This window comes from Camelus ferus, chromosome X (assembly GCF_009834535.1).
Source record: "Camelus ferus isolate YT-003-E chromosome X, BCGSAC_Cfer_1.0, whole genome shotgun sequence".
Classification (NCBI taxonomy): domain Eukaryota; kingdom Metazoa; phylum Chordata; class Mammalia; order Artiodactyla; family Camelidae; genus Camelus; species Camelus ferus.
In genome coordinates this window covers 41,053,569-41,073,775 of record NC_045732.1, presented here as the reverse complement: position 1 = coordinate 41,073,775, position 20,207 = coordinate 41,053,569, and the positions used below count along the sequence as shown (strand labels likewise).

General features: G+C 32.4%; 1 protein-coding gene and 1 non-coding gene across 2 annotated transcripts in view; one reads left to right on the top strand and one right to left on the bottom strand.

Moving 5' to 3' along the window:
- Positions 1 to 20,207, bottom strand: part of WNK3 (WNK lysine deficient protein kinase 3) — a 98,951-nt gene that overhangs the window by 54,595 nt on the left and 24,149 nt on the right. The window contains exons 3-6 of the mRNA XM_032474663.1: positions 5,887 to 6,059; positions 4,964 to 5,184; positions 3,938 to 4,095; positions 520 to 608 (exon numbers count right to left, since the gene is read on the bottom strand). Of these exons, the coding sequence (XP_032330554.1) occupies positions 520 to 608; positions 3,938 to 4,095; positions 4,964 to 5,184; positions 5,887 to 6,059 (641 nt within the window). The remainder of the gene's footprint in view (positions 1 to 519; positions 609 to 3,937; positions 4,096 to 4,963; positions 5,185 to 5,886; positions 6,060 to 20,207) is intronic.
- On the top strand, positions 16,002 to 16,069 carry LOC116662295. The gene has a single exon (XR_004318335.1). It is a non-coding gene; the product is annotated as a small nucleolar RNA SNORD52 (small nucleolar RNA).

The following is a 20,207-nucleotide window of genomic DNA, read 5'->3' as shown; positions in this document are numbered from 1 at the left end:
GTTGTCCATAAGAACAAATGAATTGTGATACAGATAAATCTAAAATGCTATTTCTTGAACAAAAATAATCCTATCAGCTTTACCATTATCATGACACAAAGACATAGGGGGAAATAAAAAATATTTGGTGAGTTGGTGGTTAAACTCTTTTTTAACTATCATAAAAAAAAACATTTTTGTACATATCTGAAGGTGATACTGCAGAAGCTCTCTACTATCAACTGTTAGAAGCAAGTTAACGTGGGAGGGGGCACACTGACTGTTAAACTGATGGCTGAAGGTGATGAAACTTGTCACAACACACACAGAAAAACACAACCTAAATGTTTAGGTTCAAGAAAAATTCAGCACATGATATCAAAGTCTAAAATGGCAAACAAGATGCACTGATATACTTCACTCTAGACAGTATGGTTTGGCTTCCACTCAAAAGTCATACCGAGCATGACTCAAAGGTCAGTGCAAGATAAGAGAAAAATGTATCCATCAGTTATGTCATTTCACTACATATGCACCCACCTCTCAGATTTGTTTTGACGAATACAACCCTCAATGATTTCTTTCACTTCAGGATCAGTGACTTTATTGAAACTGGCTGGTTTTATACCCTGGAAGAAGAAAAATGGTTTCTAGTCCCAAATTAAGCAATTGAAAACACAAATCAACATGACACTTAGTAAAATAATGATTTTTTAAAGCCACTAAACCATATGTAAATTTTAAATGAGATAAATATACATACAGTGCAAGTTTAACAACTTTTTGACAAAGATTTGGTCAAAGCTCTACAAATCGCAGTGAAGAACTGTAAAACAATCTAAATCTCCGATAACAGAGGTAATGTTACATAAATTATGGATATACACATATATGCATATGTTAATACACAGAAACCAAAAATATTCTCGAGGTAATTAATAACATGGAGAATTCCCATACTGCAACATTAAGTAAGGAAAAAAATAGTATCCCAAAATGTACATACAGTATAACCCCAACTAGTAAAATAAAACAAACAAGTATTTTTTGGAATCAGAATAATCAATGTTATCAAAAATACTTATAAAAATTCCAAATAAGGGCTTCTCTATCGCAAATATTGCAAATCTATATTTCAAAGTCTTCTAGGATGGCTGGATACAATGAGCAATCAGTATATGTATACATATTATATATTTTTGTCATTGTTGTTACATATATTTAACTTTTGAGAAATCTATATTACTTTCATCCTCAAGCAATTTTAAAATATTGAGAGAACCTTAAATTAATTATCAGATTCTAGGTATTCAATATAAAATTAATCAGGTCAATTTACAAATGTTAGCCACTATATATAAAAATAGATAAAAAAAAGTTTCTTTTCTATAGCACAGGGAACTATGTTCAATATTTTGTAATAACCTTTAATGGAAAAAATATGAAAACAAATACATATATATGTGCATGACTGGGACATTGTGCTGTACACCAGAGATTGACACGTTGTAATTGACTGTACTTCAATTAAAAAAAAGAAAAAATTAATTAGGTCAAGATAATTCAAAACGTTCCTATAATAACTATGACAGCTGCCTAAATGCTCATTTTACATTCTATTACCCTTATGAGTTTTAGATTTAAAAAATAATACAAGATCACTGCCATCATTTAATAGAAAATTCCAAATTAAGCTAGAATCAGAAAGATATAATATAAGATATAATTATCATGGAATGAGGCAATCTAAGATCTAGTTCTGTGTCTGTCACAGAATACAGAATCAGAAAGTCCAGTGTCAAATGCTAGGTAAATCTGGTGAGATTAGGAGTTACTCTGGACCTCAAATTCAAGAAGCTTTAGTATAGATGGAAATCTGAATTTTGATACGGCATTTTTGTGACTTTAATATAAAAGAATAATGTAACCATTCAAAAAATGGAGTTATGTTATTCTACTTATAGCAAAAGTCCTCTTTGACCTCTCCACCGATCTCTTACCCATTCCCCAGCCCTGGATAATTATTGCCTTTCTCTGCTTCTAGGTGAAAAACACTGGGGAGTCGCAATTTACAAAATCAAGTACAGACTCTTTTCTATTTGTGGTCATATAATATATGGACCCAAACTAAATGGACATTCTAGCCTTATCTCTCTTTCTCAGCTATTTGTTATAGAAATTTTCAAATGTACTCAAAAGTAGAGTACTGTAAGAAGGCCCATGTAATCATCACCAGCTTCAACAACAAGCATCTTTTCTTAACCTTGTTTCAGTTATCTACCCCCACACCATTTTTATCCTGGAATATTTTAAAGCAAATCCTAGGCATCATGTCATTTCACCCATAAAGTCTCCAGTTTCTATCTCTAACAGATATTATTTCATCATCCCACCTAAAATAATCATGAATAATTGCTTAATACCATCTAAAACCCAATTCATACTTAAATGTTTCAAATTATCTAAATGATGTCTTCTTATAGTTGGTCTGCTCAAATCAGGATCCAAACAAGGTCCATACATTACACATATGGTGCGATGGATCTGGCTCATACCAGCTCACAAGAGCCAATTATGACATTTTCAGGAATTGTGCAAGCCGATTGTTAAACACGGACACTTACAAAAGTTAATTTATATAAACTTACAATTAAATAAATTATATTAAAAGCCAATGTAATAAATACTGGAAACACCACTCCTTAATTATTTTACTATTATTTATGATCTTGAGGTTGTTTACATCTTTTGTATCTGTATGGTGGAAATACTATATGAGTGCACTGTGCATCCCTTCTTAACCCTACATTCAGTGCGGTCACACTGGTGAATTGAAATCAGTCATAGTAGGAGCATTTACACCAAGGAAATCAGCAAATGCTGGAAATCAGTGCTTTTTCTTTTTCAGAGAATCAGTTGTTAAATATTTACCAGCTCATCACAACTTTTAAGTCTCTTGTATTCTGTAACAGTCTCTCCTTTCTTTTTTCTTTCATGAAATTGATTTGTTAGAGAAAATAGGTCATTTGTCCTATAGGCTGTCCCACATTCTGAATTACTTATTGTCTCCCTAAACAAACTTCTACAGTCAGACTTGAGGTCAAAATCCACCATTATTAGTAGCTTTGCGAATTTGGGCAAGCCACAACCTCTGATTCTCAGTCTCATCATTTGTAAACTGAAGACAGTGCCATTTTGTAGGGATATAAAGATGAAAGCATATAGCATACATTATGCATTTTAAAATAGTACCTGTTTAGTTACCTGAAACATTCTAACAATCTCTTTTGCAGCCTATCTTGAGCAACCCAACTGGATACGAAGTAAACCTATTTTGAATAATCCTAACACTTTGCTTCTTCCTCCATCACATCCCTTACTATACTCTCATCCTCTTATTTTTATAGTTATTTGTGAATTCATATCATTGCCCTACTAAAAACATACACTCTTTGTGGGCAGCAAACACCTCTTACTCATCTTTGCATTCTTTGCAATTTCTAATGCAAAAAATTACTCATAGGAGGGAATCAAATACTGTATCCATTGAATGCCATTTTACAATCAGGCTTTTAGAACTAGAAGAAAACTTCAAAACTATTTAGCCAATTTTTATTATTTAGCTTTAGAAAATAAGATCCATCTAGTAAATATCTAAAAATTTTGTACAAATGGCTATAGATGATTTACCAGTACATTTTCTTCAAAGATACTAATACAGAACATATTATATGACCCCCCAATAGAATATATTTTCCTCAAAGATACTAATACAGAACATATTATATGACCCCCAATAGAATATTAGGTATATAGCATAAATCTAAGCTTGTTTCATTACAATTATGTTAAATTTAGCACTGTTACACAGAACTGAACCAAAATTAAGTTTGACTAAGTTGACTTTACCATGAAATGTGGCAATTTGTGAGGTAAGAAAAATAAAGTTAATACCTACACTAGTTACTTTACGGTATATTTGAGCTGCATTCTGGCACTCCGAATAAGGGTACTCCGAAGTAGCCATCTCCAGCATACACATTCCAAAAGCATAGACATCTACAGATTCATCGTAGTGTTCTTCATACATCTCTGGGGCCATAAACTCAGGAGTCCCTACAAAATACCACAACCACATTTTTATTAAAAAGAAAAATATATCCACTAAGATCACATTCCCTTTATCATAAGGATTACCTGAGTTAATTTCTGCTCCCTAAAAGCAAATATATAAATATAAAATTAACTGAATACTTGCTATTGCTATATAAAGCACTTAAAGAATTTCCTTAACCTTCAGCAGGAGGGTATAGCTCAAGTAGTAAGAGTGTATGCTTAGCATGCATAAGGTCTTGGGTTCAATCCCCAGTACCTCCTCTAAATATAAATAAACCTTAATACTTCCCCTTCCAAAAAAAAGAATTTCCTTAACTCTCCATACCGATAAAGTGTAATTTGCATTGCTCAAAATTATGTAGTGATTACCAAAATCTGTTTTTATTTCTAATCTTCTTTTTAGCTATTTAAATTTTTCTGAATTAAATTAAATCTCTCTTCAGTCCTCAGAGGCTTTCAATAATCTTAAATATATCCCACAATAGAAATATACTAGGATGTCTCTGAAATAAGTCAATATATAATAGATATTTCAAAGCAAATTCACATTCTAGGCCAGGGGTCAGCAAACTTCTAACTTGTAAGAGTTAGAACTTGAAAAGGGCCAAATGACAAATATTTCAGGATTTGCAATCCATATGGGCTCTATCACAACTACTCAACTCTGGCGCTGCAGTGCAAAAACAGCCATAGACAATATGTAAGTGAGTGGGTGTGGCTGTGTTCTAACAAAACCTTACTGACAAAAATAGGCAGTGAAGCCAGATTTGGCCCCATAGGCTGTGGTTTGCTAATCCTTGTTCTAGACATGTACAATTTTTAAAAAATCTCTCTTTATACAATCAATAAAGTATAAAATGTTAGTCACCAATGACACTTTTAGCAAATGATGTCCGCATTAAGGTGGCTAGTCCTAGATCACCAATCTTCACAGATCCAGTGGGTCCCGTGATGAAAATATTGTCACACTTCAGATCCCGGTGAATAATAGGAGGAGTCCTAGTGTGCAAGAACTGCAACCCCTTTAAAATTTGCCTGCACCAGCTCCTTAAGACCTTTGGTTTCATGACTTTAAATCGTTTTAAGTACCTACACAAAGAAACAAAAGACCACGTGTAAACAAACATACCTAGCTTAATGTATGAGCACATTAGGGTAAATCATGTAAGCTAGCTAATATTGTATGTACTATGATTGCCATCACTGAGTTGTTTTCTACTGTCATAAAAAATTTAAATCAAGGCCTCATTCTTAGAGAAGACATCCTACTAAGTACAGCATTTTTAATTCAAAACAAGAATTATTCCAATCAGAGTGGCCTTTTGTGAAATGGCATCAAAATTAAAAATTTCCTTTAAAAGAAAGTCCTTCTCTTCTTCCTAATAACTGCTCATATAAAGCCATCAGAGGGTTTAACCACATAAAATTTTAGTACAAAGATGCTAGGAAACAAAAAAAGTACATCCCATATTTAATAGTTACAAATAAGTGGTTATATCATCAAATTAAATACTTTAGTCAGAAACAAAACAATAGACTTATAATTATTATCTCTATAATGATTTTTAATTCTAAAATTCTGTTATATCCTATAAATACTAATTTTTCAACACTGTATTTTCTAACAAACTTCATTAACATCCTAATTTTTTAACCTGCCCTGAAACAAAGTCACTAGATTCAGATTCTACAAATTCTTTAATCAAGTAGTGCTACTTTACAAACAACTTTTATGACTCCTGAACATTATTTCCAAATAAAACCCCATTGGCACTATCAGGATCAACTTACGTCTTTAAGGTTCCTGATGTCATAAGTTCAGTCACTAATACAATACATTTCTTTCCTTTTAATATAGACTCCCAGGAATCATAAAATCGAACTATATTGGGGTGTTGAAGACCCTTTAACATTTCTGCTTCTTCCTTGAACCTTTGCTGCTCAGCTTTGGTTAATTTCCGGTCCTGAAATGAAGATCAAGTTCCAAATTAAAGTCTAGAAATTCTCTTGCACATTTCTAATACCACTCAAATGAATGATTTAATTTTACTGTATTTATATATGTATGTATGCATGTATTTTCATCAGTCACTTCTTTTCTCAGGACCTATATAATCATTGATATTCTCTGTTAGGTAGTTATTTGAGTCCTCTCATACAGCAAAATGTAGCAATTGTTATATTTCTTAACTATATTATAAACCCACCTGCATAATAAATCAATGTCTTCAAATAGTATCTTTGATGCTAACGAAACCTTTTGTGATAATCATTTCACAATATATACATATCAAATCATTACTTTGTATACCTTAAACTTATACATTGTTCTATGTCAATTATATCTCAATAAAACTGGAAAAGTATGTAAAAAATTAAATTTCCCTAACAATTAATGATGATTAAGATGATTAAGCTTACTTGCCATATGTCCATCTTCTTTGATGAAATATTTGTTTAAATCTTTAGCTCATTTTTAAATTGGGTTGTTTTATTTTGTTGAGTTTTGATAGTTCTTTACAGATTCTGGATACAAGTCCTTCATCACATATGTGATTTGAAAATATTCTCTGCCAGTCCGTTGACTGTCTTTTCATTCTCTTAACAGTGTCTTTCACAGGAAAATATTTTAATTTTGATGAAGTCCAATTTATTGATTTCTTTCTTTTATGGATCATGCTTTCATTGTTCTAAGAACTCTCTGCCCAACCAAAATTCAAAAAGATTTTCTCACATGTTTTCTTCTAGAAGTTTTACAATTTTGTTTTACTTTTAGGTCTATGCTCTATTTTGAGTTAAATTTTGTATAATGTGTGAGAGTTAGGTCAAGGTTCATTTTTTCGAATATGCACATCCAATTATTCCAGCACCTTTTGTTGAAAAGACCATCCTTTCTATGCTGAACTGCCATTGCACCATTTTTCTTTTTAAAATCACTTGACTATATCTGTTTGGGTCTACTTCTGAACTCTATTCTGTTCCACTGATCTTTGTGTTTACCTTTTTGCTAATACCATACATGTATTAATTACTATAATTTTAAAGTAAGTCCAGAAATTAGTTAACACGAATTCTTCAAACTTGTTCTTCTTTATCAAAATTGTTTTAGCTATTCTAGCTCCTTGCCTTTCTATATTAATTTTAGAATCAGCTTGTCAACATGTAAAATAATTCCTACTGGGATTTTGGTATAATTATTTTGAATTTCTAGGTCATATGGAGAAAACTGACATCTTAACAATAGTGAGTCTTCCAACCACCCAGTCCATTTACTTAGGTCTTCTTTGATTTCTTTAACAGTGTTTTTGAGTTTTCAGCATACAAATTCTGCACATACTTTGTTATATTTACACTCAAGTATTTCATTTTTTGGTGCTATTGTAAATGATACTTCTAAAAAAGTGCGATTTCCAATTATTCTTTGCTACTATACAGAGATAAAATTGTTTTTTTAAATATTAACTTCATATCCTGCAACCTTGTTATAGTCATTTAGTTTCAGGAACTTTTTTTAGATTCCTTGAGATTTCCTATGCAGATAATCATGGTATCTGTGAGATAGTTTCATTTCTTCCTTTCCAATCTGCATTCCTTTTATTTATTTTTTGTCTCTTATTTCATTGGCTAGGAATTCCAATATGATGACACTGACAGCATCATACTAGAAGTGTTGAGAGCAGACATCCTTGCCTTGTTGGAGAAAAAGCATTCAGTCTTTTACCATTAAGTATGATGTCAGCTGTTTTAAGCCATTCTAACAGTTGTATTTTTTAATAGATGCCATTTATCAGGTTAACAAGGTTCCCTTCTATTGTAAATTTGCTGAGTTTTTTATCATGAATGGATATTGAATTTCTTCAAATGCTTTTCTTGTATCTATTGAAATGATTATATCTTTTCTTCTATAGTCTGTTAATATGCCAAATTACATTGACTTTCGAATGATGAACAATCCTTTCATTCCTGGGAAAATCCCACACAGTCATCACATGTTCTTTTTATACATTACTAGATTCGATGTGCAAATCTTATGTTGAACATTTTTTCATCTATGTTCATGAGGGATACTGGTCTATAGTTTTGTTTTCTTGAACTGTACCTGTTTTTGGTATCAAGTGGGTGGGCTCTGGTTTGACTCTTGTTGTCTTGAGAAATCATTGCTCTAAAAGTTAGTATACAAATGAAGCTTTGGGCCTCCACTTCTAACTTCCTTTCCAGGGGGCTTCTAGAGATTGAGATTTTTCAGTAAGAAGAGATAAAGTTATCACTTTCCCAATGTTTGTACTGTTTATTTTCTTACCTTATTGATTCTGCTGAAATGCCTATAATATTGAAACATAATTGTAATTACAGTCATCACTGTCTTTTATTATATTTTAACAAAAAGAGCTTTATTATCTCACAGCTTAGAATGTTTACTGAGTTTTGTTTTTTTTTTATTGTCTTTGGATTTTTATTTAAGTTACATGCCAGCTGAGTTTTGTTTTTATCTTCACAAACAGTAATTTCCTTATATTCCTATGTTACTTTTATTTTTTAACTAGGAGTGGCTGAATTTTATGAAATGTTTTTTTCTGCACTTACTAATATGATCAAATTGTTTACTGATAGATTCCTGATACAGAATTATTCTTAAAATCTTGAAACAAAGCCTACCCAGTTACGGCATATCATTCTTCTGATCCACCGGTGAATTCTATTTGCTAACATTTTACCAAGGATTTTAACATTTACATTTACATGTGAGATTAAGCTATAGTTTTCTTTTTTTGTACAATATAAGGATTTGGTATTAAGATTATACCGGCTTCATGAAATTGACCAGAGTTAAGTAGTTTAACACTGGAATCACTTGTCATTTAAAGGTTACCTAGAAGTAAAGCTCTGAATCTACTTACTCCTGATGTGTTTTTTCTTTTTTATTATTATTATAAAAATAATTCAGGCATAAAGGGCAAGGTATTACAGTCATCTTTGTTGAACTTTCAGATTTTGCCAAATTTGCTTACATCTTAACAAGACATCACAGATAATAAAGTCCTCTATATACCCTTCCTTGATTCTATCCTCTTCCTTCCCTTCCCAGAAGTAACCCCTACCTGAATTAGGTTTCTAATTCATGCAAGTTTGTAAAAAACTTTAAATTATATGTTTGTATCCATAAACAACAGTTTCACAAATGTTAAATCATATAGGTGATTATCATGTGATGTATCCTTTTCCAAATTATTTTGTTCAATATTACATTTTTATATTTATGTATTTTGAGATGTATAGCCCTAGTTTCTTTATTTTAACTATTATACAGCATTTCATTAGACAGTTCTATCACAACTTATACATTCACCCATGATGGGCATTTGGAATGATCCAAGTTTTCTTTATTACAAACAATGCTGCATTGCATATTCTCAGATGGCTCCTTGTCCTTGGTGTTAAGAGGGGGAATAAAAGCTTGAATCGCCTTTCTACATCTTCTTAATAACTGGCCTATTCAACTTTTCTTCTTTTTCTTGGGTACATTTTGGATTTATATTTTGATTACGGGGTGATCCATTACTTAAGATTTAAAATGTGTTATCAATGCTAAAGGTAGAATTTAGATGGTAGGTATTACAAATGTTCTTAGCAAATCTTTCAACTTTGCTCTGTATTTGAAATGTTTCATAGTAAAATATTGGGAAAATTGATTGTCAAACTTGCACATCATATTCTCCTATAATTCTTTTACTCTTTTCCAAAGCATGGCTATATTACATTTCTCATTTCTTCTCTCATGTAGTTTTGCCCTCTTATTTCCCTTCATCAGGTTCGTTAATCATTTTCAAAGAGCCAAAAAGATTAGAATGTATTTATCCTATTTTTTACTGAAGTATAGTTGATTTATAATATTGTGTTAGTTTATACATATTCTTTTCCATTATAGGTTATTAAAAGCTATTGAATATAGTTCCCTGTGCTATACAGTAGGACCTTGCTGCTTATCCTATTTTTATAACTTTTATTAATTTCAGTTATCTTTACTAATTCCCTCTTCCTTTATTTTGCTTTATTTTACTGTTATTTCCCTAATGTCGTAAGATGGGTACGAAATTCCTTCTAGTTATTGTTCATTAATAATGAAGACATTTTAGGTGATAAATTTTCTTCTGGGTATAGCTTCTGCAATGATACACAAGTTTTGTTGCAATGTCCTCTTTTCATTGCTTTCTAGGTTGTTTATAATTTAAGTTTTGATATTTCCTCCTTGATTCAAAATTTATTTAGGAGTATGATTTCTGATCTCCAATTATATAAGAATCTTTTGGTTATTTGTCTCATTATTTATTTCTAATTTTATCGAATAACACAAAATACAAAATCTCTTTTCTTTAACTTAAGGTTTTCTTCAGGCCACACATTTGACCAACTTTTTTAGTGGCTTGTTGACTATGTTTATCCGTTTTCCTTTAATCTATTACAAGTTCTGAGTTTAAAATATTAGCCAACATTTTTTGGTGCCTACAAACCCTTATCAAAGGTCTTTTTATCTTCTTAAACTGTGAAGTAAATAACTTTATAATATCCTGTTTAATGCTCTAACTTTACTTTTTTTCTTCTGTGATAAATACTAATATTGGCTGTCATTCCTGCTCTCTCTTTGTTGGTTTATACCTTCATCTTAACATTGTTCTGTCACTGTTTTAAGTACTTTTTTAGTAAACAACACATATGGGTTTTGTCTTTTAACTCCATCTGAAAGTCTGAGTTTTTTAACAAGCAAGTGCAATATGTCCACATTTGAAATAGCAAATAATATATTTAATTTTACTCCTTCCATCTTGTTTTAGGTTTTATTTATTTTACTTAGCTGTTCCCTTTATTTCTGTTAACTTAAAAGAATATCATTTTTTTTCCTTTTTAGTAGTGGTTAGCCTCCTTTTCCTGACACTCAAAATCAAACACTAATAAACTAATACAGCAAAGTTGCAGGATACAAAATCAACACTCAAAAATAAGTTGTGTTTCTATACAGTAAAATAAATACTCCAAAAAGGAAATTAAGAAAACAATTCCGTTTATAATAGCATCAAAAAGAATAAAATATGTAGTAACAAACTTATCTAAGGAGGCAAAAGACTTATAACACTTAAAGCTACAAAACATTGCTGAAATTAAAGAAGTCATAAATAGAAACAGAAACACATCTCATGTTTATGGACTGAAAGCCTTAATACTGTTAAGATTTCAGATGTCAATGCCAAAAGAGATCTGAAGATTCAATGCAATCCCTATCAAAATCCCATTTTTTTGCAAAAATAAAAATAAAAACAACCTAAAATTCATATGGAATCTGAAGGGACCTCAAATACCCAAAGCAATCTTAGAAGAAGAACAAAGTTGGAGTTCTGAATTTCAAAACTTACTACAAAGCTACAAAACTGTGATACTAGAATAAAGACAGGTATAAATATCAATAGAATAGATTACAGAGCCAGAAATAATCCCTCACATATACAGTCACATAGATGATTTCTGACAAGAATATCAAGATCATTCAATGGAGAAAGGATTGTCTTTTCAAAAAAAGGTTGGGGAAACTAGGTATCCATGTGCAAAAGAATGAAGAACTTGTAAAAACAGAAAGTAGAATAGTGGTTACTTTTACCTTTCACCATAAACAAAAATTAACTCAAAACGCATCAAAGAGCTAAACGTAAGACCTAAAATTGTAAAACTTTTAGAAGAAAGCATAGGGCTAAAAAAGCTTCATGACTGGGTTTAGCAATGAATTTTTAAACATGACACCGAAAGCATATAGATAGCAAAAGATAAAACAGGTAAATTGAACTTAATCAAAATTTAAAACTTTTGTGCATCAAAGGCACTAGTAAGAGAGTGAAAAGGCAATCCATAGTATGGGAGAAAATATTTGCAACTAGTATCTGATAAGGGATTAATACTCAGAACATATAAAGAACTCCTACAACTCAACAACAACAACAAAAACCAAATAACCCAATTCAAAAGTTGGCAAGGGACTTGAATAGACATTTTTCCAAAAAAGAAACACAAATGAATAGCACAGAAAAAGAAGTTTGACATCACTAGTCATTAGAGAACTACAAATCAAAATCAGAATGAGATACCACTTCATACCCATTAGGATGCCTATTAAAAAAATACAAACAGAAAATAACAAGTATCAGCAAGGATGTAGAGAAATTAGAACGCTTGTGCATTGCTGGTAGTAATGTAAAATGGTGCACGGCCACTGTGGAAAACACTACGGTGGTTCCTAAAAAAATAAAGCACAGAATTACTATACGATCCACCAATTTCACTTTCTAGGTATATACCAAAAAGAATTGAAATAAGGGACTTGAACAGATATTTGTACAGTAATGTTCATAGCAGCATTATTATGGTAGCCAAAAGGTGGAAACAACACAAATGTCCATTAATGGAAGAATGGATAAAACAAGTGTGGTATATACATACAATGGTATATTGTTCAGTCTCAAAAAGGAATGAAATTCTGATACATGCTACAACATGAATGAATCTTGAATACATTATGCTAAAGTGAAATAGCCAGACACAAAAGTACATATATTGTATAATTCCACTGATTTGAAGTACCTATAATAGGCAAATTCATAGAGACAGAAAGTAAAATAGTGGTTACTAAGGGTAAGGAAGAGTGGCAATGGGGATTTATTGTTTAATGGGTACAGAGTTTCAGTTTGGGATGATGAAAAAGTTCTGGAGATGGTGGTAGTGATGGTGAAAGTATTTAATGCCACTGAATTGTACACTTAAAATGGTTAAAATGTTAAATTTTATGTTATGTACATTTTGCCACAATAAAACTTATTTTAAAAAAGAGTTAAGGGACTCATATAGTATCTGTCTTCCTGTCTGACTTCTCTCACTTAGCATAATACTTTCAGGATCTTTCCATGTTGTTGCAAATGGCAGGATTTCCTTCCTTCTCATGGCTGAATAATATTCATATTATTCATATGTACACATGAATGTATACATATATAAATCACATTAACATTATCCATTCTTCTGTTGATGGGCACTTTGATAGATACTTAGGTTGTTTCCATATCTTGGCTATTGTGAATGCTGCAATGAACATGGGTGTGCAGATATCCCTTTGAGATACAAATACTGTATGATATCACTTATATGTGGAATTTAAAAATCTGAACTTGTGAAAATTGAGAGTAGAATAATGGCTACAAGGGTCTTGGGGCGGGGAAGGGGAATTTGGGAGATGTGATTTCAGGGTACAAACTTACAACTAGTAGATAAATAAGTTACAGAGATCTAATGTACAGCATAGTGATTACAGTCAACAATATTGTATGATAAACTTCAAAGTTGCTAAGAGACTACATCTTAACTGTTCTCAATAGAAAAATGATAAATATGTGACATACATGATAAAGGTGTTAACTAATGTTACTGTGGTAATCAGATTGCAATATATAAATTTATAAACCAACAGGTACACACCTTAAACTTATACAATATTATATGTCAATTGTATCTTGATTTTTAAAAAGTCTGAAAAAAAAAGAGTTAAGGAACTCAAAGAACAAAACAAAGGAATGACAAACTTAGAAGAGAGCTGGAAACAAGTGTTTATGCTTTTCTTATAACGTAAGATGACTAATAAGTCCTAAATGTCCCTGTAATAAGCTAGAAGTCACCTCTCATGATAGATCAGCAGATCTACTCTGAAGAATAATGAATAAATTTTGATGCCTTCTGATTAAATTAGCAGAATATATGTCTTTCATGTGCCAAACTTAACTATTCCACTTTATCCTTTGATCCTGTGGATCAAAAGTAGTCAGCATTAAGAGTAAACAACTTTATAAAACTGCCACTGCTGTCTCAGACATTTTGCTGAAGGTAAAGTCCACTAGAAAGGTACGGCCAAGATCTTCAAAGGTCCACTTCTAATTCAGCAAGTGGAAAGTAAACCTGTCAAACTAGCACCAAAATCCAGAGGAAAGTTTTCAGCCACTATAGTAATCCTCCTTAAATACAGACAGACACACACACTCTATTGTATTAATGATAACCACTTTGATAAGGTAATTTTTACACATTGCCAATGGGGAGAGTTCTTACTCAAGAAAGGAATGACGAACCACAAAAGGCAAACTAGGGAGCAGTGATACCTAATGGAGGTGACACAGTCAGAAGCCAGGAGAATTAGAATCTACAAAAATGATCCCTAAATTTACTGTCTCTAGGTAAAGTCACCCAAAAAAGCATCAAATATCAAATTTTCAGTGTTTTAAATATTAATTTATATGGCTGATAAATATAATAGAGGTCAAATACAAATTTACCAAATACATTTCAACTACTCCACACAACTTTAAAAGAAATACTATCCTTTTATGAATGTTAACTAAACACTTAATCTGTTATAATATACGGAATGCCAAAAATGTACACAAAACCTTTCCTGAGACAAGGCACAATACCAACATGACTAACCTGCATATGTATTTATTCAAGATAAGAAGCATTTCATTTCCAAAGGGTAAACTATGGCCTTATCAGCTATGTCTCTTAATGCAAACACCAAAAATGAACTACAGAACCAGGTCAGAGGCTATATGGATCTGTTTCTGCAAATGTGAAAGAAGGAAGAAATCATCAACAATGCTATGAAAACTGTATTATAAAATATCTTGTTCAACTAAAAATGAATGCTATGAAGATTCAAAATGGTTAACTTACAAAGCAGTCTATCAATGAATAGTCTGGATAAATATGAGGTTGCTCATAGTTTATCACTAACATTTATTGAATACTCAAACATGTACCATGTGCTTTATAAGCATTATAAACATTATCTCTAATCCTCAATGTTTTATTTCTCAAGCTGAGTAGTAGGTAAACAATTTTCAATGTGTTATTCTTTATTCTTTTTTGTATATCAGAAATATTCATTATACTCTTCTTTAAAAAAAAGTGAAAAAGTAAAGCTCCAAAATACTAAGCTGATTAGCTTGCCCAAGGTACCTAACTGGCACAGGTAACACTGGGACTTAGGTCTGCTCTATTCTGAATCCCAAGCACTTTCCAGTTCAAAGCTCTGCCTCTCAGAAACAATATTCACAGCAATGACTACAGATACCTCATTCACAAACCACTTTCCAGAGAGAGACAAGTGTACCAACCCCAGAACTAAACTAAATGAAATAAACATATGCTAGGGTAATTATAATTTATAAATGGTAACATCAAAGTATTAATCAAGAAATCAGCATATAATAGTCATAGTTTGGCCATATGAGCCTGTTAAAGCTTTTAGACAGCAGCGGTATTAATACTTAAAGAAAAGTACTCACCAATGGTGGTCAAGGTAACATGTAGAAAGGGGAATGAACCACAGACAAAACAAGGTTCATTTGTCTTCCAGTACTATTGAATAAAGAGGATATCCTCATCCACTTAGGATCTGAGCATTCAGCTCATTCAGTCTATTGTCTTAGCAGGACACACAGGAACATCTACTTTCTTTGTTCTGACTCTATACTTACCAAGCCAGCTTCTGATTACAATTTAGCTTCCCATGTATCTAAGCCTACAGACCAATTAGAGCATATGACCTAATAACTATATTAGGTCTAATTAATTAATTAATTATAAATTATAAATTTGTGTCCTAGATCTAGGCATTTGAGTTAACAGAAGTCAAGTCTCCCCAGCATGTCCAACCACCTCTGGACACTGACAGAAGGTGAAGGCCAGACATTGAACCATGGAAACCCAACCATGAAACTGTTCCTCAGAGACTCCAAGCCAGAGAGTGGAGTTAAATGACACCATTAACTAGTACGTCTTGAGCTTCAGCAGTTAGCTTAATGTCAAGAATCTTATTTTACAGGAATGAGGATTTCTCAGACTAGAGACTTTGATGCTGATCCTGATGTCAAAAATTAAGTTTTAACTCATCTGGGGGGCAAAAAAGAGCCTTATTTTAAACAGGGTCCATTTAAGAAATCATTTGTTGTAAAATGGTTAAAAATATGAGTGATCTGCTCAAATAACTAATGAGGAAGAAATTCTTAAATCATCAATGTAAATGTTTATATATATAATTGATGGAATATAAATTTCTGCTCTACCCCTTTGGATAGGTTACTTAATGTATCTAAACCTCAGGTCTATCATCTGAAAATCAATCATCCCTTCCTCATATAACTATTGTAAGGATTAAATAAGATATTCAAAGTAAGTACTGTATAAGTTCTCAATTAATATTAATTTTGATAAAGGCAAAGTGTATGACACTATTTTTAATAACTTAAGATATACTAAAGTTCCTCAGCCATAAATTCCCTGATTGTTGGGTTTTCAGAAACTTAACGGTCATACTTAGGAAGAGACCACATAAAACTAAGAGATAATTCCAATTAGTAAGTGTAGAAGAAATATGGGAAATAGAAAGTCACCATTAGAACACCACAGTAACACTTATTACAGGCAAAACACACCACTGGATGCCAAAAAAAAATAAGGGAAAGTTTGAGGAGAAACATATTTACATAGTCTCAAAGTATCTACTGCCAAGATATTTATTAATCTACAAAGGGAAAATATTAATTTATAACAGAGAATACCTATCAGACACCACACTAACCAAATAATCAAGGTTATCATAACCAGTAATCCACATCAACATGATATAGCCCCTGCTATGATGCACTGAGAAGGGTACATCACTTCTATGGTATTCTTACCAAAATTCATAGCATAAATCTAACCATGTGAAAACATAAGACAAATCCAAATTAAGGGACATTCTACGAAATAACTGAGCAACATTCTTCACAAGGTCAAGATCATGAAAAACAAAGGAAAGACTGAAGAACTGTCACAGAATGGAAGAGACTAAAGGGGCATAATAACTAAATGCAATGAGGGATCCTAAATTGGATCATAGCATTGAGAAAAGAACAGCAGTGGGAAAACTGGTAAAATCTGAACAAGTTCTGTGCTTTATAATTAATAGCACTTAGTTAATTTCTTAAGTTTTGATAAATGTTCTCTGGTTAAAATATGAGCATAAGAGGAAACTGAGTGAAGGACACACGGGAACTTCTAGACTATCTTTACACCTTTTCTGTTTTTTTTAATTTTTAAAAATTTTATTTTTAGGGGGAGGAGGTAATTAGGTTTATTTATTTTTTAATGGAGGTGCTGGGGATTGAACTCAGGACCTTGTGCATGCTAAGCACTGAGGTATACCCTCCCTGCCCCCACACCACCCCCGACCCCACACCTCTTCTGTTAGTAACAAATTATCTCAAAATAAAAAAGAAAACTAGTAAAGGAGTGGTATGTTGTTGCCTGCTATTCCCAACCCTGCCATTTCTTTCAAACAAATCTATATTTAACAGTCCTTTCATCTTTTCACTAATTCCAACCTCCAAGGCTTCTTACTAACTATAAACTCCTTCTACTGTAAGCTTTATGAAAATGGAATCTGTGTCTGCTTTTTTCCCTCATTAAGTCCCTAGAACCTAGCACAGTTCTGATACATTGTAGGCACTGAACATTTATTTGCTGAGCGAATGAACAAGTGAATGAATGGCAACTGAGTATACTATATTCATTCCCTATTGCTGCTATAACAAATTACCACAACTTTAGTGGCTTAAAACAACACAAATTTATTATCTTCCAGCTGTGGAGATCAGAAGTCCAAAATGCATCTCACTCAATTAAAATCAAGGTGTTGGCAAGGCTGTGTTCCTCTTGCACGCTCTAGGGGAGAATCTGTTTTCTTGCCTTTCCCACCTTTTAGAGGTTGCCCAAATTCCTTGGCTCATTGCCCACTTTCGCATCACTCCAAACTCTGCTTCCACTGTCAGATCTCCTCCTGACTATTGCCATCTTTCCTAATTCTTATAAGGACCCTTGTGATTACACTGGGCCCACCCAGATAATCCAGGGTAATCTACCTATCACAAGATCTTGAATTTAATGGTACTTGCAAAGTCCTTTTTGCAATGTAAGGTAACAACATATTCATAGGCTCCAGAGATTAGGACATGGATATCTTTGGGGTGCAATTATTCACCGAACTAGATGTGTCAATTTGTTATCTTATCTATCAAGCAGATAGCTTGTTCAAAACTAACTTGTTGAACTAACGAGAAAAATTACTGGATTTCTCAAATCAAGTCTGTCTCCTGTTACTCTCACTCTCATTTTGTGATAACATCTGTCTTTGGTTTATATTTAATAAAGTCATGTGACTAGCTTTTAAACAAAGAAACTAGAACATATACATTTAAGCAAGCTTTATCCCATCTCCCTTCAGCGTAATCATTCTTTGCCTATGAGAGTATTGTACCATGAGGTCTGGGTCTTATGAAGACAGTGGGAAATTAAACTAAATAACACTATTTGGGGTGTGCTTATATGCAGTGAAGCATTTTCTTGTATAACTCTAACAGAATCTGGAAACATTTCCAAGAGGGGTCATAACAAAAATATTTTAAGAGCAAAAGTATCCCAGAGTGAATACTTCAGAAAACAATATTTATTCAGAAACAGAAATTCTAGCATATTTATATTTTTTAATTATTTTTAACTTTATTGGAAATTCAGCTATTTTCACATTATTATCTAATTCTAATTTCACAATTAAATGTAGAGCTGTCTAAAAATATACTTCTCCCCAAAGTGTTTTTAGGCGATGAACAAAAATAAAACGAAAACAAGTTTCTCCACAATTTTGATAGACACTTTAGCTATGGAAGTATGGATTTTTATCTTAATTTTTAAAAATTTTGGGGTTTTTTTGGGAGAGGGTAGGTAACTAGGTTTGTTTGTTTGTTTATTTAATGGAGGTACTATACTGAGGATTGAACCCAGGACCTCCTGCATGTTAGGCATGCACTCTACCACTAAGCTATACCCTCCCCCGGAAGTATGGATTTTTAAACTTACTTCCATTGCATTGCCTGGAATATATTCACTACTATAATCAAAGCATATTAGAATGCTCACTCAACAGGTCAGCCTGCTACAGTCAACCTGCTACAGTCAACTATGTCTTTTATTTTTTTAATCTTTCTTTTCAGTCAGTGCCAGTTTTGGTTCAGTTCAAAGACTATAGCTAGACTTCTTAGATGTCTCACTGTTAGATGCTACTTAAAGGAGGCCAGTTTAATTACCTTGAAAAGCACACAATCACATATCTGACCTCACAGTGAAGCTTATTACAAGTACACTCAAATACATTTTAGAAACAGTCAAATAACAAAAAATCTCACATATCTATGATGTTCCTTCAATTGGAAAAAAGTCCCACTATACAAAAACTCAGTTCCATCAAGAAAACAAATAACAAATTACTAGCAGAAGTAAAGCAAAAACTGGTTGTGTTTCCACGTGTAAAAGTAAAGTGCTACTGATTGTCAAGTCGTTAGTGGATAAAACTTACAAACTCTTCTGACTGACTCCTAAAAGTTACTAAACAGGACTTTAAGTAACATCTGACCGGGTCTTTCAACATCATGAACTAAAATTGTCTTCTAAACAAAACTTATGACTGATAGCCCTCACTCACAGTAAATTATCAATTTACCAAGTAATTTACAAAGAACAATAGGTCAAAGCCTTTCCACTAAGGCATTAAAACATCAAATTACATAAACCATAAAGTATGACAAACTGTTGAAATGCAGATGTTTATGCGATTGTACCAAATATGCCACACTGATGAGGGATTTTGAGGGTAGGGGAGTGTATATGTGTGGGTGGCGAGGGCTTTGTGTGAACTCTCTGTATTTTCTACTCAATTCTGCTGTGAACCTGAAACTGCTCTAAAAAGTAAAGTCTATTAATTAAAATAAAAAAGAAATCCAGATGTTTATGGGCAAATCCTAAATCTGATCCACATCATCAAAGGGCTTGTTTTTGACATCCACAAAGTCAAATATCAGCAGTAAAATCTGTCTCTCCTAGTTCTTTGCACTGCCAAAGGTCAATGTATTCTAAATAAATGGATATGAGGCTGTTAAGAATTGTTACACAAGGCTCAAATATCTACAATGGGGGAAATGCCATCAAGAGAA